This window comes from Puma concolor, chromosome D3 (genome assembly GCF_028749965.1).
Source record: "Puma concolor isolate L17-30 chromosome D3, mPumCon1.1.hap2, whole genome shotgun sequence".
In the NCBI taxonomy this organism is placed as follows: Eukaryota; Metazoa; Chordata; class Mammalia; order Carnivora; family Felidae; genus Puma; species Puma concolor.
Window position 1 is genome coordinate 57526977 of NC_141678.1, and position 18355 is coordinate 57545331.

The window sequence follows — 18355 nt, forward strand, 5'->3', positions numbered from 1 at the left end:
TATTTGGATTAAATCCACAATTAATATAGTTGATTTACTAACGAAATCGTAGTAAATCCAGATAAAGCTGCTATGTTATAAGGGTTCTCCAGAGAAACATAACAAATAAAATATGTGTGTATATACATATAAAGAGATTATAATATTAAAAGGAAGTAGCTTATAAGATTATAGACGCTGACAAGTCCCAAGATCTGCAGCTAGGTCCCGTGGGTCCCGTCTGCAAGCAGCTCCAGACCCAGGAAGAGTCCATGTTTCAGTGTGAGTCCAAAGGCAAGAAAGAACAGTCAGGCAGGAAGAGTTCCCTCTTACTTACAGGAAGGTCAGCCTTTTTTAATTCAGGCCTCCAACTGACAAAGGTCAACTCACATTAAAGGAGGGCAATCTGCTTTACTCAGTCTATACATTCAAATGTTAAATTTCCAGAAATTACTTCACAAACATACTGTATGACCCAATATCTAGCTGCCTCGTGGCCCAGTCGGCATGCCACATAAAATTAACCATCATTAAGTGCTGTTAAAGATAATAATTCATGATACTCTGCTAAGAAAACTGAATTTTCTGATAAGCAAAATACGGTCCTTGACTACCCAAATAAATTTGTTATTTTAAAAAGTAATATATAAAACAGAATACAGTACACAGTACGATTTGCACAAATACTAATGAAACAAACACTGGTGAGTAGATGAGGATTTTTTTTTTTTTTTTAACGTTTTTATTTATTTTTTGAGACAGAGAGAGACAGAGCATGAACGGGGCAGGGGCAGAGAGAGGGGGAGACACAGAATGGAAGCAGGCTCCAGGCTCTGAGCCATCAGCCCAGAGCCCGACGCGGGGCTTGAACTCACGGACCGCGAGATCGTGACCTGAGCTGAAGTCAGATGCTCAACCGACTGAGCCACCCAGGCGCCCCTAGATGAGGATTTTAAGTCACGCTCTTGAAGCAGAATGATGTTCCCTGAGCTAGACCAAAGCATGCCATCACAAAAATCAACTAAGGCAAGCCATTTTCTCAATTTACAAAAAATATTTTTTCAGTTTTAAGTCTTTCTGTGTAATGTGGCTTAATCCTTTGACACATCCTTCTGTTAGTCTGTACTAGAATTAAACAAGATACATTTAGCACAAAGTTATTCTAAAGTTAAGGGTGCACTGCACAATAGTCTTTACAAACCTTTATAAAATATCAAGAACTGATATATAAACAAGCTTGAGAACCACTTATTTAAAGAATTACAATAAATACATTTAGAGTAAGACAGCATGATTCTCAGCCTAAGATGATTTACCATTAAAAAGATGTGAATTCTCTTTAAGCTAATATATAAACTGAAAAGGTCACGATCTCACAGTTTGTGAGTTCGAGCCCGCACCAGGCTCTGTGCTGACTTGTAGTCTGGAGCCTGCTTCAGATTCTGTCTCTCTCTCTCTCTCTGCCCTTCCTCCACTCATGCTCACTCTCTCTCTCTCTCTCTCAAAAATAAATAAACATTAAAAAAAATGGTACAATACACTAATGCCTAACCATTTCTATCATGGTCTCTCTCTTTTTTTTTTTTAATGAAATTACTCTTTAAAAAAAATTTTTTTTTAACATTTATTCATATTTTGAGAGACAGAGCATGAGTGGGGTGGGGGGGGTAGGGGCAGAGAGAGAGGGAGACAGAATCCAAAGAAGGCTCCAGGCTCTGAACTGACAGCACAGAGCCCGACCGCGGGGCTCGAACTCACAGACCGTGAGATTATGACCTGAGCCGAAGTCGGACGCTTCATTGACTGAGCCAACGAGGGGGCCCCTCTATTATGGTCTCTTAAGTCAGCTGAAACCATTAAGAAAAACACTAGAATATTTAGTAACAAAAATTAATATATAAATATTAATATTAAAAACAGACCCATCCTATATGTTCATCAATAAAGAAACAGTTATAAATTTTGGTGCGTCCAAAAAACAGAATACAATGCAGTAATTTTTTTTTAATGAAGCAACACCATTTTTATCAATATGCAACAATCTGAAAGATATATTAAAAGGAAGAAAAGCAAAGCAAAGCAAAGTCTACATGTTGGTCTATGTAATACTCTACCATTTGTCTAAACAAGAAAGAAAAAAATTATATATATGACTGTATATACATAGAAAATTCTGGAAAAATATATAATTTTTTATATTATATTAATAAAAAATAATAAAAAAAATATTCTAGGTGGGGAAAATCTGTGGGTAAAGAAGAGAAGAATAATGGGAAGGAGTCTTACCCCTCTTTATAACCTTTTTTCGCTTTTGAATTTTACATTATGTGCATGTTATTACTAAGATATATCTGTGTATTTTTTAATACACCTGGAAAGTCCAAGCATCTAATGTAAGCACAGTAAAATTTTTACTTAATTTCTCAGTTATTAAAGAAGGGACTAAGGAAAAATTATAAAAAGAAGATTATAGGTACCTGAGAGCAGCCAAGAGTTATGCTACAGAACCAAAAATGACCAAATGACCTAGAAGACAGCAAGGTAACTAAATAATTCATTATAATCCTCCTAACGCATTTTATAAACATAAAAATTTCAAATATCTTAGGGGCACATGGGTGGCTCAGTCCATTAAGTGTCCAACTCTTGATTGCAGCTCAGGTCATGATCTCACAATTTGTGAGATCAAGCCCCGAGTCCAGCTCCATACTGAGCATGGAGCCTGCTTGAGATTCTCTCTCTCTCAAAATAAATAAACATTAAAAAATATGTATCTTAGGGGTGCTTGGGTGGCTCAGTCGGTTAAGTGTCCAACTTCAGCTCAGGTCACGATCTCATGGTTTGTGACTTCTAGCCCCATGTCGGGCTCTGTGCTGACAGCTCAAAGCCTGGGGCCCGCTTCAGATTCTGTGTCTCCCTCTGTTTGCCCCTCCACTGCTTGCACTTACTCTCACATTGTCTCAAAAATAAATAAACATTAAAAAAATTAAAAAAAAAAAAAGAGATACAAAGATTTGCAAAAATGTAAATCACTCCAATCCTTAATATTTTTAGGAAATCGTTATCTTTTACTAAATGTTATTTTACATTAACATGAAATCAATTTGGGGCGTCTGAATGGCTCAGTCGGTTAGGTGTCCAACTTCAGCTCAGGTCATGATCTCACAGTTCATAAGTTCGAGCCCTGTGTCGGGCTCTGTGCTGACATCTCAGAGCCTGGAGCCTGCTTCGTATTCTGTGTGTGTGTGTGTGTGTCTCTCTCTGCCCTTCCCTTCCCCTCTTTCAAAAATAAAAAAAAACATTTAAAAAAAATGTAAAAATGGGCAAGAATCTGAACAAACATTTCTCCAAAGTCAACATACAAATAGCCTTAAGCACATGTAAACGTGCTCAATATCCTTAGCCATCAGGAAAATGCATATGAAAACCACAATCATACTTTACAACCCAATAGGATGGCTACAAAAAAGACAGGTAATACAAGTGCTGACAAAGGTGTAGAAAAATTGGATCCTCATACACTGCTGGTAGGAGTATATGAAGCAGTCACTGTGGAAAAGTCTGGCAGTTCCTCAGAAGGTTAAACATAGAGTTTCTGTATGACCTAGCAATTCCACCTATAGGTATATATTCAAAAAAAATGAAAAAACATTCACACAAAAACCTGTATGCAAATGTTCATAGCAATATTACTCATAATAGCAAAAAACAGAAATAACCAAATGTCTTATCAACTGATGAATGGATAAATCCATATAATGGATTATTATTTGGCCATGAAAAGGAATTAAAAATGCTACAACACAGATGAGCCTGGAAAACATTATACTAATCAAAGGAAATCAAGCACAAAGGATGACATGTTGTATACTTCCACTATGTGAAATGCTAAGAATAGGCAAATCTATAGACAACACAAACTAATGGATGCCTAAGGCTAGGGAAAGTGGAGGGGTTTGGGGGATAATGGCTAAAAGGCATAGAGTTTCTTTCTGGGTGATGAAAATGTTTTAAAATTGACTATGGTGGTGGTCTCACAACTTTACGATACACTAAAAACCATTGAACTATACACTTTAAATGAGTGATTGTATGATACGTTAATTATATCTCAATAAAGCAGTTAGAAAACAACAAAATCCTTACGTTTTTTGGTTACACTCTATCACATTTCTCAGGGAAAATATGGCTACTTTATAGTCTTCATAAAGGCCTTGGGATATATACCTGCAAACAGAAATTCTTTTTTTGTCCCCACCCCAGAAATTCTTTAAAGGAGGCAAAAATAAGGAAGGTGGAACAAAAAAGGAAATCTTCATAACTGGATAATTACCATGTGTGACATTACCATTTTACCTGATTCTTATATTTTGAACAGTAATTTTTCCTACCCATGTCACATTTGTCTTCTTTAATCACTTCAAGAAACTAAAGAATGCCAAGCTTAATACAAAATGTTCTACTGATTTTACTTATTGATTTCTTTATTTCAAATTTGACCAATTCCTTTTTTTTTTTTTTTTTTTTTTTTTTTTTTTTTTAAATTTTTTTTCAACGTTTATTTATTTTGGGGACAGAGAGAGACAGAGCATGAACGGGGGAGGGGCAGAGAGAGAGGGAGACACAGAATCGGAAACAGGCTCCAGGCTCCGAGCCATCAGCCCAGAGCCCGACGCGGGGCTCGAACTCACGGATTGCGAGATCGTGACCTGGCTGAAGTCGGACGCTTAACCGACTGCGCCACCCAGGCGCCCGACCAATTCCTTTTATAAATATTTATTTTATAGAGATTATGTGAGGATTCACAATATCACAGTAAGATGGCTAAAACAATGCTGATATTCAGTTAACTATTCCCCTTGTCATTATGCTACAGGCCATGGAGGATCCTAAAGCTGATGAGAGGGACGCTGCGGTGGCTCAGTCAGTTAAGAGGGACGCTGCGGTGGCTCAGTCAGTTAAGAGTCCAACTTTGGCTCAGATCATGATTCCTCACTTCATCAGTTTGAGTCCCACGTCAGGCTCTGTGCTAACAGCTCAGAGCCTGGAGACTATTTTGAAATCTGTGTGTCCCTCTCTCTCTCTCTGCCCCTCCCCAACTTGCGCGCATGCGTGCGCACACAAACTCTCTCTCTCTCTCTCTCTCAAAAATAAACACTAAAAAAAATAAAGTTGATGAGCAAAACACTGCAAAGGTGGGGGAACACAAAGGCTCTACCCTGCAAAGGTACAGTCATGTCAAGGAAAGGAAACTTCTGGCAGATAATGCAAAACCAAACAAAACTGCAGCAGCAGCAGCATGATCATCACCACCATTACCATCATCACCATCATCACCCAACACCACTCGCCTCCTACAGTATCTATTTATATGCCTTCAATTTTTTTTTAATTATAAATCGTTTAAACATATGGAAATAACCCCAAGCCCAGTTAATAGCACATCTTATCATTTTCCCCCAGGTATCAAATGATTAAAAAAAAATACGAAATGTAAGATACCACAGATCCATTTTCACTTCCTCTCTCCCTTATGGTAAGCCCTATCTTGCAACGTGATGTTAATCATCACTATGCATGTTTTTCTAACTGTAACTACAGGTATCTGTGAACAAAGCAGAGTATTGTTCCTGCATGTTTTCAAACTTTACCAGATGGCATACTGGTCTGCACCTTGCTTTCTTAGCTCAACATTTTCCTTGTTTGTTGTTTTTTTAATTCAGTGATGTTGTTTCAGGGAGCTCTAGTCTGTTCACGAAAACTGCTGGTCGGTATTATATTCCTTGAATGTTTCAATATATTCGCCCGCAGCTGTTTCTAATTTTGTTACTAAGAAGCTACAATAAACATGACTCCTTGAGGACATGTATTAGTTTCTAAGACACATTCCTAGAAGAACTGCTAGGTCAAAGGATATATACCTTCAACTTCATTAGGAAGTCATGGAGTTTATCTCCTTTTTACACTTCAACCAGTAGTGTAGGAGAGTTCCTGTTTCTCCCCGTCTTCACCAATTCTTTTTTTTTTCATCTTCACCAATTCTTGCAAACTGAAGGGTATGAAGTGGTACCTCATTGGTTTATTCTTTCCTGATCAGTAAGATTAAGTATCATTCATTGGCCTTTCAGGTTTCCGCTCATGGGACACCTTTAATAGTACTGCCATTTTTCTATTGCTTTGTGGTAGTTCTTAAGATAGTCTGGGTACCAATCCTTTATTGATTATGTGTTTCTGATACTCTTCCCTAACCCCAAAAAAGTATAAGCCTTTTGCTTATTTCGAAATCTAGTAAAGTATAGGAGCAAAGACAACTACTTCCTTCTCAGAGTTCAGCTATTTTCCAGACCTTTTTATCTTATGTTTCTCAAACCTTTCTGGTCACTCACAGAAGATGAATTCCTCCCTGAGCACCAATACAGAGACACACATATGAACTGAAAAACCTCACTCCAAGGTCCATTTCTCTTAAGAGATTAACCACAAGCAAATAGACAAGAAAAGGACAGTTTCCATTCCCTGTAGCCAATGTCACATTTTAGCTCTCATATTAATACATCACATCATACAGCTTTCATATAGGTCAGTAAACAAGCATCCATTTTGATTAATAATGGCTGTTAAAACCCCTAATTAATAAATAACCAGCATATCGATACATGAGAATGTCTGAAGCAGTAAGGAGAAGCGCACATTCTTTCTACGCAATGAATTAAGAATTACGGTTAAAACCCAGACTCTAAGCAAATGATTTAGTCTCACTGACAATCAGTTCTTACAGATAAAGTCGCTCTGCAGAAGTGAAATGATTCTGAGTGTTTTAGCGAGAGCAGACTACTGCTCAAAAAAGTTAACTTCATTTACAGGACTGATGTTTTGCAAAACAAACATGCTGCCCTGAAAGTACATAATCACGGAGCAAGAAAAGACTTTAGATGACTCAATGTAACTCCCTCATTTTCAGGTGAGGCAACCGCAATCCAGAAATTAATAATAAATTCACCGAATGCTAGTCCTCTAAAATCTACAAATTCAGGGTTCCTTCACTGCATCAGGCATGGATGCAATTTCACATTCCCCAATTCTAAAATTCCGATTCCTCTATTAATTTTTCAAGACTGAGTTGATGTGTTATAGAAATGATGGAATTAACTCCCATCCTCACGCCAATCTTTTCCTTTCCACTTCCTTTTTCACCCTTACCCTCCATTATAACCCACAGAATGAAAAAGATACCTGACTGCCTGAATTTCTGGCCCTAATTAGAGGCAGAGTCCTGGCTACGGCCTCTGTGTTAAATCAGAAGGAGTTGTGTTTTGTTTTGATCCTTCATTCCTTATGCAACAATACCTACTAACCGCAGGTTCTGCGGGAAGCGCAGTGCACGCCGCTCCTCCTAGCCGGCGGACCACCGACGCCAGGAAGCCGGGCACGCTGGGTAGGGCGGTGCCGAGCAGCGGGGAGCTGGGGTCGCTGGGGAAGTGGAGCTCGCGGGGAGGGGGGTCCCGGCGGCACCAGGGAACAGGCCGGGTGGCGGGGCGACTCACCTTTACGCAGCTCCCGCTCCCACACGGTGACGATGGGCCGGGAGTGCTTGCGGTGGTGGATGAGCCACAGGGACAAGGTCTGCACGCTCTGCTGCGAGTTGCTCAACTCCGACAGCTTCTTCTCCAGCGCCGCCTCAGAGAAGGCTGACATCCCTCCGACACCGCGTTCACGCCGTCCCACGCGGTGGGGCTGAGGGGAGGAGAGTTTCGCCGCCCGCGCCGCGGCCTCGCCCCCTCACCCCACCCTTCCCCACGCCCTCACCACTGCTGCCGCCACATCCAAGACCGGCCGCAAACCAGCAAGATGGCGTCCGGCCGGCAGTGACGTCACGGCCGACCCACGCCCCGCCCTCGGAAGAGGCGAGGCCAAGCGGCAGGTCCTCTGAGCGGAAGGGCGGGGCCAAAACTGGCGCACTGGAGGCATGTGGGGGCGTGTCGCTTGGGCCAGGCTGGGGCGGAGTGGGGTTTGCCCAGTCTGGAACCCTCGTAGGTTAAAACTGTCTGCCAAGAAAGGAGTGATTAAAAATATCTACATAGGCGTGTGAATTGGCATAGCCAATTTGGAAGACTATTTGGCGTGATAATTACATTTTAAAATTACAATTTCCCTGTGACCCTGCACTTTCGCTAATTGCCCTCAGTGCTAGGGAAATCGCATGCTTGCCCAAGGAGCTGTATGCTAGTTTCTTGTCAGGCTTACTAACCCTAAAGAGATGGGACATTCACAACAGATAGATGGCTAAAAATTGTAATACTGCATATTACAGAGTACATGCAGCAGTTCAAAAGATTAATAAATCCAGTGGTGAATTGGAGGGTTTTGTTTTTTTTTTAAGTTCCTGGGGGAAAATACAGTATAACATTTGTTTTTTTAATATAAAATTGTACATTTTATATGAATTCATAAGTATGTAAATGCAGGGCAAAAAGTCTGGAAGAATATACACTACATTAATAGTGGTGTCGGGCGCCTGGGTGGCTTGGTCGGTTAAGCGTCCGAGTTCGGCTCAGGTCATGATCTCACGGTCGGTGAATTCGAGCCCGCGTCGGGCTCTGTGCTGACAGCTCAGAGCCTGGAGCCTGTTTCAGATTCTGTGTCTCCCTCTCTCTCTCTGTCCCTCCCCTGTTCATGCTCTGTCTCTCTCTGTCTCAAAAATAAATAAACGTTAAAAAAAAAAATTTTTTTTTTAAATAGTGGTGTCAAAGGGAGGATCAGAATCGGAGTCCTTAAGCTATGTTTCTATTGTTTTCATTTTTTTACAAGAATGGTTTCACATATTCCTTGTATAATTAAAAACTGATTTCAGAAATCCCATAATGGGGCGCCTGGGTGGCTCAGTTGGTTGAGTGTCCAACTTCAGCTCAGGTCATGATCTCACAGCTTGTGAGATCAAGCCCCTTGTCGGGTTCTGTGCTGACAGCTCAGAGCCTGGAGCCTGTTTCAGATTCTGTGTCTCCCTCTCTCTGACCATCCCCCGTTCATGCTCTGTCTCTCTCTGTCTCAAAAATAAATAAACGTTAAAAAAAAATTAAAAATAAATAAATAAATAAATGTAAAAAAATTTAAAAAAAGAAATCCCATAATTAATCTAGCATTTTGACATATGACAAATGACATGATGTGTGACAAATCCATACGTTTTGACATAGTACTACAATAGTTCACAAAAGAAACAGGTACTGTCACATTCTAAACATTAATACAAACTTCTAGAAAGATACATAAAAAAACACAGGAATTCTTATCTTTTGAGAAGCAGTGTTCAAGAATTTTGCACCAACTGGGCATCAAATACGTTTTTTGTTTGTTTGATCGTAAGTGTAGTTTATCTTTCCCATTAAAAAAAAATAGCATTTATTTTTGAGAGACAGAGACAGAGCACAAGTTGGGGAGGGGGAGAGAGAGAGGGAGACACAGAATATGAGGCAGGCTCCAGTCTCTGAGCTGTCAGCACAGAGCCCAACGCGGGGCTCAAACCCAGGAACTGTGAGATCATGACCTGAACCGAAGTCATATGCTCAACCGACTAAGCCACCCAGGTGCCCCTCCCCCCCATTTTTAATGTTACTACAGTTTGAGGTTCTGCCATACCTCAAAAGGTAAGATGACTTCTTTCTCTTCCTCTCACTCCTAGGTCTATTCCTGTCTCTACACTCTTGTCTTTCCCTATTGTACATCCTTTTGTTTTTCCAATCTACTTAGTCTAGTTTTTAGCCTTCACTTTGTTCAGGTTCAACTTACCTGTCCTCTGAGACCTCAGTGTATCTTCTACACTATTCTCGTTCAGCCACCAGAATTCCTACATATCATCTCCCAAATTATGTCTTTACCTAAAATTCTGATTCTTCCCACTCCCTCCTTCTCTACCTCAATTCTACCTGAAATTTAAAGACCATCTTAAATTCCACCTTCTTTTCCTTCCCAGCCAGTTCAATGCATGTAAAAAGTTCCTTTGCTGATTTGAATGCCTTCTTTAGCACTTACACTACTAATCTATGTTATGTATGCTTATATAGTTTATCTGTTCTCTCTCCAGTGAGATTTTGCTCTCAGTGACCCAGTAAAAGCACCAGCTCTTCCGTCTGCCTTAGTCCTTGGTCTGATTTGGCTGTTCCTGCTCTGAACTTCTACAGTATTCTGTACATGTATGTGACATGGCTTTCCACACTAAGCTGTTAGTTCTATATTTACTGACATTGGTACTAATTGCTGTGTTTTAAAAATATTGGCTGTAACTGCATATGCCCTTAGATAATTATAGCTTGTTTTCATAATATACTCTGACTATACTTCTTTAAAAAAAAAAACCTTCAAATTATGTCACTTTCTTTTTTTTTAAGTTTATTTATGTATTTTGAGAGAGATAGAGACAAGCAGGGGAGGGGCAGAGAGGAGGTGGTCAGAGGATCTGAAGCAGGCTCTGTGCTGGCAGCATAGAGCCCTATGTAGGGCTCAAACTCACAAGCAGAAAGATCATGACCTGAGCCAAAGTCATGCTTAACTGACTGAGCCACCCAGGCACCCCTCCTCTGACTATACTTCTTGATTTGTCTTTCCAAATACAGGCTCAAATTCAGAATAATGTTGGGACACCTGGGCGGCTCAATGGTTAAATATCCAACTTGGGCTCAGGTCATGATCTCACGGTTTGTGAGTTGGAGCCCCACGTCGGGCTCACTGCTCTCGGCTCAGAGCCTGCTTCAGATCCCTCCCCCATTTGCAGTCTCTCTCTCTCTCTCTCTCTCTCTCTCTCAAAATAAATTAAAAAAATTTTTAAATCAGAATGATGCATTTTCCCCCCATAAATTATCTTTGGCTTGGGGCGCCTGTGTGGCTCTAACCATTAAGCATCCGACTTTGGCTCAGGTCATGATCTCCCAGTTTGTGAGTTCAAGCCCCACATCAGGCTCTGTGCTGACAGCTTCAGATTCTGTGTCTCCCTCTCTCTGCCCTTCCCACTCGTGCTCTGTCTCTCTCTTTCTCTCAAAAATGAATGAACTTAAAAAAAAAAAATTGACAAAAAAAAAAAAAATTAAAGACAAAACTATCTTTGGCTTTCTTGGAATGGCCACTAAGTAACAAAGAGATGCGCTCCTTCAACTTAAAAAAAAAAAAGAAGATTGTTGCAAGAAGAGACTAGACCAATATCACTTATGAATATGGAAGCAAAAATCCTTAACAAAATACTAGCAAACCCAATCCATCATCCTATTAAAAGGATTATACATCATGACCAAGTGGGATTTATTCCAAGAATGCAAGGGTAGTTCAAATACAAAATCCAATCAATATTATACATCATATTAAAAGAACGAAGGTAGGGAACCTGGGTGACTTACTCGGTTAAGCATTTGACTTTGGCTCAGGTCATGATCTTGCAGTTTGTGGGTTTGAGCCCCTTGTCAGGCTCTGTGCTAATAGCTCAGAGCCTGGAGCCTGCTTCAGATTCTGTGTCTCCCTCTCTCTCTGCCCCTCTCCCCCCTCCCCATCTCTCTCTCTCAAAAGTAAATAAACATTAAAAAAATTTTTTTAATTTAAAAGAATGAAGAAAAAAACACGTGATCATTTTAATTGGTGAAAAAACAAAAATTTTTGACAAAAATCCAGCATACTTTCATGATTAAACAAACAAAAAAAAAAACCTCATCAAAGCAGGAATAAAAGGGAACTTTCTGAACATAATATTATATAATAATAATACATATATAATGTTATATATATAGCATAATAAAATGTATGGGAAAACCCACAGCTAACATTATACTCGATGATGAAAGACTGAAAGCTTTCTTCCTAAGATCAGGAACAAGACAAGTATATAAATTTTTGCCACAAATATTCTATTCAACATTATACTGGAAGTTCTAGCCATAGCAATTAGGCAATAAAGAGAAATACAAGGTATCCAAATTGTAAAAGAAGAGATAAAATTATTTCTATTTACAGAGGACATGATCTTACACATAAGAAAATCCTAAAAAAAAAAAAAAAACAAAACAAACAAAAAACCTAAGGAATCCACAAAAGCACTGGAGCTAATAAATTAATTCATCAGGGGGCGTCTGGGTGGCTCAGTCGGTTAAGCATCCAACTTCCACTCAGATGAAGATCTCATGGTTGGTGAGTTTGAGTCCTACATCGGGCTCCGTGTTGACAACATGAAGCTGGGAGCCTGCCTTGGATTCTGTGTCTCCCTCTCTCTGTGCCCCTTCCCTGTTCATGCTCTGTCTCTCTTTCTCTCTCAAAAAGAAATAAACATTTTAAATAATTTTTAAATTAATTCAGCAAAAAAACAGGACTAAGGTGAATACACAAAAATCAGTTGTAGTTCTATGTTCTATATACTAGCAATAAACAATCTGAAAATGAAATTAGTAAAATAATCCCACTTACAATAACATAAAAAATAATAAAATACAGGAATAAATTTAACCAAGGATATTTTCAGGTATACACTGAAAACTGCAAAAATATTTTTGAAAGAAATCAAAGAAGACCTAAATAAGTGGATATACATAACTTGTCCATGGATTAAAAGACATATGTTGTTAATATAACAATATTACATAAAACAATCTTCAAGTCCAATGCAATTCATGTTAAAACCCAGTGGCCTTTTGTGCAGAAATGGGAAAGCTGATTCTAAAATTCATGTGGAATTGCAAAGGAGACTGCATAACCAAAACAATGTTGAAAAAGCAAAGTGAGTTTCAAAACTTACTACAAAGTTATAGAAATCAAAACAGCGTGGCATATTATTAAGTGAAAAAAAGGAATGAAGCAGCAATAAATGCTAGAAGATAGATGAACTTTAAAAGCATTATGTTAAATGAAAGAACTCATACACAAAAGGCACATACTGTATGATTTCATTTACATGGAATGTCAAGAATAGGTAAATCCAGAGCTAGATAATGGTTGCCAGGGGCTGGGGGGGGGGGGGGGCGGGGGGAGGGGGAACAAGGAAGTGACTGTTTAACAGAGTTGTTTTTTGCAGTGATGAAAATGTTTTAGAACTAGATAGAAGTAATGGTTGCAGTGCGTTGTAGATGTACTAAATGCCACTAAAGTTCACACTTTAAAATGGTTAATTCTGGGATGCCCGGCTGGCTCAGTTGGAAGAGCATGCGACCCCCTAATCTCAGGGTTGTGAGTTCAACCCCCATGTTGGGCATAGAGATTACTAAAAAATAATAAATAATAGGGGCCCCTGGGCGGCTCAGTTGGTTAAGTGTCAGACTCTTGATTTCAGCTCACGTCATGACCTCACAGTTCATAAGATAGAGCCCCACATGGGGCTCTGCACTAACAGAATGGAGCCTGCTTGGGATTTTCCCTCCTCTCTCTGCCCCTCCCCTGCTCATGTGCTCATGTGTGAGTTCTCTCTCTCTCTCTCTGAAAATAAATAAACTTAAAAAATAAAAAAAGAAAAAAAACTAAAAATGATTAATTCTATGTTATGTGCATTTCACTTCAGTACTAAAAAAAGGGGGGGGAAGTCTAATAGAAATAATTAGATTAATGGTTTATTTCGTATTTTCCAATTTTTTTTTCTTTATTTTAGAGACAGAAAGAGAAAGAGCTCACGAGCAGGAGGAGAGGGACACAGGGAGAGAAAGAGAGAATCTTAAGCAGACTCCACACTCAGCACAGAGCCCAATGTGGGTTTTGATCCCACAACCATGGGATCATGACCTGAGCTGAAATGAAGAGTCAGACACTCAAGCAACTGAGCCACCCAGGCGCCCCCTTCCTTATGATTTTCTTGGTAACAATTTCTTTCTCTAGTTTACTTTATTATAAGAATATGGTATAGAATACATCAAACACAAAATATGTGTTAATCATTTGTTTATGTTATTAGTAAAGCTTCCAATCAACAGTAAGCTATTAGTAGTTAAGTTTTAGTTATAGTCAAAAGCTATGTGTGGATTTTTTACTGTGCAGGGAGGTTGGCACCCCTAAACCTTGCCTTGTTTAAGGTCAACTGTACTTATATCCCTATAGACTTCTCTGAAATCATTAATATTACTAAAATGTTCCAGGAAACAAAGGAATTAGGAGATCGGGTACTTTGGCTGTTTTTCCCTGTACGTGTAAATATAGCCATGGTCACATCAGATGACTCAACAGCTCCTGTTCCAACAGAAGAAACATGATTACTGACTTCAGTGCAATAACAGATGATGTTCTCTAAGCAACCTTCCAATCAATGAAATCTTGACAATGGGTCTGAACATCACAGAATAACATATCCTGCAGGCTGACTTCATCTGCCCTTGCTAACATGGGGAACTGAGAAAGGAAAAAGATAACCCTGGAAGCTGATAGCCGGGCTGTAGTGTTCCTAACAAAACATCAACTATCCTCATAGGATATAAAGAGTAACTGGACAAGGTCATTCTGTGACTGTTGTGGAACAAAACAGAGTCAAGGCCACCTTGAAACCACAAAAATCACTAACGTCTTCCTCTTATAACAAACATAAATGATTACAGCTCCTTTACCAATGATATCTCTAACCCCACCCACCTTAGTCCTTTGGCATTGTAGATAGAAATTACCAAAGATCTACCCACTCACCAAATTCTCCCTGCTTCCTGACAGCATCCAATCCAGAACAGATCCCTCCTTTCCCTAAAATCTCCATAGAATCACCCAACTCAAGCTCAAATCTTATAAGTCCTTCCCAATTCTTTCCTAAAGACTCACCCACAGTGTCTCTGATGTGTGTTCTTCAGTTGCAGCAAGCTAAATCAACCGAACTTTAACTTGATGTGGTTCTTGTGGTCTTTCAGCTAGACAGCTTTAATATAAGATATACATCAAACTGTTAACTAGTGGTTAGCTCTCTGGGTAAGAAAACAGGTAATGTCTTCTTTACAATGTAGACATTTCAGTAAGGTTTGAGTTTTTGACCACAAGTATGCACTGAGAAAAATAATAAGTATATTTTGATTGGGGCAGGTGAGGGACCTCCATGGGCTCCCTTTGCTATAAGAAAAAAACCACGTCCTTAGTCTGGCGTACAAGGATCACATTAATTGAATTCTACTAGTCTTGGCAGCCCCATTGGTCACAACTCCCCTATGTTCTCGAGCCTCTAGCTGTGTCAGACTCCCCAATTATTTCCCACATCCTATGCAATTCCATTTTCCACTGCTTTCTACCCATTTAAACATGCAAACAATATTCTTCCTGCACCTGCCTGTTCTCTCCCACAATGAAGAACTTCCTTTTGAAATTTAAATTGGTTTGAAAATTGGTCTGAATCTGGGGCGCCTGGGTGGCTCAGTCGGTTAAGCATCCAACGCTTTATTTCAGCTCAGGTCTTGACCTCCCGGTTTGTAAGATCAAGCCTTACGTTGGGCTCTGTGACGACAGCTCAGAGCCTACTTGGGATTCTCTCTCTCTCTCTCTCTCTCTCTCTTTCTCTCTCTCTCTCTCTCTTTCTCTCTCTCTCTGACCCTGCCCCATGCGTGTCCCACTCCCCACTCAAAATAAATAAATAAATAGGGGCGCCTGGGTGGCTCATTTGGCTTGGCGTCTGACTTTGGCTCAGGTCTGATCTCACCGTTTGTGAGTTGGAGCCCCACATCAGGCTCTGTGTTGACAGCTCAAAGCCTGGAGCCCGCTTCAGAGTCTGTGTCTTCCTTTCTCTCTGGCCCTCCCCCACTGGCACTCTGTGTCTCTCTGTCTCTTAAAAATAAATAAATATTTAAAAAAATAAAAAAAATTATAAATAAACTTAAACAATGGTTTGAATCAATAGAATGAATGTACAAACAAAATGCAATACATACATACAATGGGATATTGTTCAACAATAAAAAGAAATTAAATTCTGACACGTTACAACATAGGTGAACTTTGAAAACATTATGCTAAGTGAAATAAGCCAGACACAAAAGGACAAATATTGTATGATTCCACTGTATGATTACACCAGGAACCAAGAATAGGCAAATCCATAGAGACAAAAAGTACAATAGAAGTGACCAGGGGCGCCTAGGTGACTCAGTTGGTTAAGTGTCTGACTTCCACTCAGGTCATGATCTCATGGTTCTTGAGTTCAAGCCCTACATCGGGCTCTGTGCTGACAGCTCGGAGCCTGGAGCCTGCTTCAGATTCTGTGTCTCCCTCTCTCTCTACCCCTCTCCTGCTCACGCTCTGTCTCTCTCTCTCTCTCTCAAAAAGAAATAAACATTAAAAAAAAAAGTGACCGCTACTAGGTGGCTCAGTAGGTTAAATGTCAGACTTCAGCTCAGGTCATGGTTTGTGAGTTCGAGCCCTGCATCGGGCTCTCTGCTGTCAGTGCAGAGCCCGCTTTAGATCCTTTGTCCCGCGCCCCCCCTGCCTTTCCCCCACTTGTGCTCTCTCTCTCTCTCTCTCAAATAAATAATAATTTTATGGGAATGCAAGATGGTGCAGCCACTCTGGAAAATAATATGGAGGTTCCTCAAAAAATTAAAAATAGAACTACCCTATGACCCAGCAATTGCACTACTAGGTATTTATCCAAGGGATACAGGTGTGTTGTTTCGAAGGGACACATGCGCCCCAATGTTTCTAGCAGCACTATCAACAATAGCCAAAGTATGGAAAGAGCCCAAATGTCCATCTATGGATGAATGGATAAAGAAGATGTGGTGTGTATATATATATATATATATATACACAATGGATTATTACTTGGAAATCAAAAAGAATGTGAAATCTTGCCATTTGCAACTACATGAATGGAACTGGAGGGGATTATGCTAAGTGAAATTAGCCAGTCAGAGAAAGACAAATATCATATGACTTCACTCATATGAGGACTTTAAGAGACAAAACAGAGGAACATAAGGGAAGGGAAACAAAAGTAATATAAAAACAGGGAGGGGGACAAAGTGTAAGAGACTCATAAATATGGAGAACAAACAGAGGGTTACTGGAAGGGGTGTGGGAGAGGGGATGGGCTAAATGGGTAAGGGGCACTAAGGAATCTACTCCTGAAATCATTTTTGCATTATATGCTAACTAATTTGGATGTAAATTATTTATTTATTTATATTTTAATTAAAAAAAAAATTTTTTTTAACGTTTATTTATTTTTGAGACGGAGAGAGACAGAGCATGAATGGGGGAGGGTCAGAGAGAGAGGGAGACACAGAATCCGAAACAGGCTCCAGGCTCTGAGCTGTCAGCACAGAGCCCGACGTGGGGCTCGAACTCACAGACCACGAGATCATGACCTGAGCCGAAGTCGGACGCTTAACCGACTGAGCCACCCAGGCACCCCGTAAATTTTTTAAAAAATTAAATAAAAAATTAAATTAAATCAAAATTAAAAAATAAAATAAATAATAATTAAAAAAAATTAATGACCAAGGGCTAGGGGGAGGAAGGAATGGGGAGTTATTGTATAATGGGTACAGAATTTATGTTTGGGATGATTAAAAATTTCAGGAAATAGTGGTGATAGTTGTACAACATTGTAAATATACATAATGCCACTGAATTATACCCTAAAAAATGATTAAAATGGAATTAAAAAAATTTTTTAATGTTTATTTCTGAGAGAGAGAGAGAGAGAGAATGAACAGGAGAGGGGTATAGAGAGAGATGGGGAGGGGTATAGAGAGAGATGAAGACACAGAATCAGAAGCAGACTCCAGGCACTGAGCTGTCAGCAGTTAGCCCAATGTGGGGCTTGAACCCACAAGCCATAAGATCATGACCCGTACTGAAGTTGGACACTTAGCCAACTGAGCCACCCAGGTGCCCTTAAAATGGAAATTTTTTAATTAGAAAAAAATTAAAAATTCGTTTTCATGTTTATTTATTTATTTTGAGAGAAAGAGAGAGAGAGAGAGAGAGAGAACATAAGCAGGGTAGAGGCAGAGAGAGAGAGAGAGAGAGAGAGGGAGAGAGAAAATCCCAAGCCAGCTCCATGCTGTCAGCACAGAGCCCGATGGCTCAGCCTCACCAACTGTGAGTTTGTGACCTTAGCTGAAATCAAGAGCCAGACACTTAACCAATTGAGCCACCCTAGTGCCCCTAAAAATGTTTTTTAAGTAGGCTTCATGCCCAACGTGGTACAGGGTTCAATGCAAGGCTTGAACTCAAGATGGCGAGATCAAGACCTAAGCTGAGATACAGAGTTGAATGCTTAACCAACTGAGCCACCCAGGCACCCCTTAAAATGATAAATTTTATGTAATGTATATTTTACCACAATAAGAAAAGAAAAAACTTGATTTGAATTTTTATTATACAAAATTTCAGGAATATACAAAAATTAAGAGAAAAATTTAATGAGCCTCCATGTACCAATCAACACTCAGAA

The 18355-nt window shown here is 39.7% G+C and overlaps 1 protein-coding gene across 4 annotated transcripts in view; it reads right to left on the bottom strand.

Annotated features, from left to right (window-relative positions):
- Nucleotides 1–7835, bottom strand: part of RPRD1A (regulation of nuclear pre-mRNA domain containing 1A) — a 70398-nt gene extending 62563 nt beyond the window's left edge. For 2 of the 4 annotated variants that reach the window (XM_086682757.1, XM_025931302.2), the window contains exon 1: nt 7524–7833. In XM_086682757.1, coding sequence (XP_086538883.1) covers nt 7524–7674 — 151 coding nt within the window. In that variant the 5' untranslated portion in view covers nt 7675–7833. Of the gene's footprint in view, nt 1–7523 lie in introns of all 4 variants that reach the window. The other 2 variants (XM_086682760.1, XM_086682759.1) reach the window with 2 other exon arrangements.
- Between the last annotated feature and the right edge of the window lie 10520 nt (nt 7836–18355).